The 2,064-nt window shown below is 26.8% G+C and overlaps 1 protein-coding gene across 1 annotated transcript in view; it reads left to right on the forward strand.

The window, feature by feature from the left end:
• The first annotated feature begins 294 nt into the window (after positions 1-294).
• Positions 295-2,064, forward strand: part of LOC105623545 (cytochrome P450 4C1-like) — a 36,858-nt gene continuing 35,088 nt past the window's right edge. Inside the window, 1 exon segment of the mRNA XM_012204940.1 lies at positions 295-460. Within this exon segment, the coding sequence (XP_012060330.1) occupies positions 295-460 (166 nt within the window).

A 2,064-nucleotide genomic window follows, 5' to 3' on the forward strand; every position in this document is an offset into this window, starting at 1 on the left:
CAGATAGGACAAATATGTGTGTGTGTGTGTGTGTGTGTGTGTGTGTGTGTGTGTGTGTGTGTGTGTGTGTGTGTGTACATTCACTTCAAAAGTTCCTCTCTTCAGAGAGCACGCACGGAAAGGCATATTCGTAGGTTGTACGATTAATTTTCTAACGCGATTGTAACTGAAGAAATATCTTAAATTTGCTTGTGAGTGAGGGGGAAAATATTATAAAATCATCACAAAGTAAACGGCATTCGCAGTGCGATAATACCGTTACTAAGTAGTATTACTAGTTCGTTACTCGGAATAATGTTGTTTGTTATTATTGCATTAAGTTTAACATGTGTTGCAATAAGTTTTTTTGTTCAAAATTATCGTTTGTTTTTTGCCTTTCTAACGATGAAACCGTTACTTGAACCACTAAGCCTACCATTTATCGGCATTTTTCTTTTTTTATACCGATATAATTCCATGGGTAATAGATTTGTTCAGTTTATAAAAGATTACACAGGGTATGTGATAAGTAAAAAATGTGTATATAAAACTCTCGCATAGGTAGAGCGGACCAAATTTGAGTCAAAAATTCTCTACCAATTTTCGTAATAATTAACAAAACATCAATCACTAAAAATCCGAATATTGGTTTTTAATAATTTTTTATTCAAGTTCTATCAATTTTACAAAAAAACAATTGGAGACAAAAATTGTTTATTTTCTTCTCATTGAACTCTAAAAATTTTTTTCAGAATTTTCTTATCAACTTTTCAATCAACTTTTTAGTACAGTAGAGTCTCTCTAAATTTGATTTCTGTAATCTTTGCATTCCTCACATGTACTTTTAGAGGCTCCTTACAATAAAAGGAACAGAGAACAGAGAATAGAGAATAAGAATTTTAATCTGTCGGAAATTGGTGCAGCCACAATAGAAGGAATAAAGAATTAGAAATAAGAAATAACGATACTAACTTATCAAAAACCGTATATTCCGGTGTATCCGATTTCTGATAGATTGAAATCTTTATTCTTTATTTCTAATTCCTTATTCCTTCTATTGTGTAATGTGTTTTTCTTCTTATTTGTGTAGTGTGTTTTTTTATGATATATAATGTGACACATATGTACATATGACTTGTTTTGCTAAGGTTATATACACTGTAGTACATTTTAACAGATTAGCATGCGCAACTGTGTTCGCACAAGTACGGTGATTAGTAAACTCGCGCTGTAGAGAGAGTATTCTATAATTTTGGCCTCTATAATTCCATTCTTATCGCCCCATGGGCCAAATTTAGAGAGACTCTACTTTTCGGATATCCGATGCATTTTTAATGTTGACTAACATTAGAAAATGCGAAACTAAAAAATTCTGAAAAAATTTTCAGATAAAAAAATAAACAATTTTTGTCACTGGCTGTTTTTCTATAAAATTGCTAGTACTTGAGTAAAAAATTATTCAAAATTAATATTCAACGATTTTTAATAATTAATCTTTGCGAAAAATTATAAATAGATGGTAGAGGACTTTTCGACATAGTCTGCTCTATCCTTATTTATCGTTACTTATCAAATATTCTGTATAATTAACGTAAACAATTTTTTAAATTAAATTCTTCAAAACAAAATTTACCGTTATATTAACTTTGATGTATTAGTTCAATATTATAATGATTAGAAACAGAATTAAATTTTAATAAAGATTCAATATTTTATAAATTAATTAAATATCTAATTAAATATCAATTAATTAAATATCTTTACACCGTTTGATGAACTCGCGAGTACTATTTGTAAAAATTTTATAAAAATGATATATATATATGTAATTGCAAAAAACTTAACACCAAATAAAATATATTAAATTATTAACAAATTGAAAATTGCATTAAAGTTTAATAGAATGTTATGTTATATACTTATAAAAGGTCTAATTCTTTTAGAAGTACTTAAAAATGTGTATCTTGATATGAGCAAAAATTTCAATAATATAATAAATTTCGCGAATAATCTCATAACTATATATATATATATATATATATATATATATATATATATATATATATATATATATATATATATATA

Source organism: Atta cephalotes (assembly GCF_000143395.1).
Source record: "Atta cephalotes unplaced genomic scaffold scaffold00002, whole genome shotgun sequence".
Lineage (NCBI taxonomy): Eukaryota > Metazoa > Arthropoda > Insecta > Hymenoptera > Formicidae > Atta > Atta cephalotes.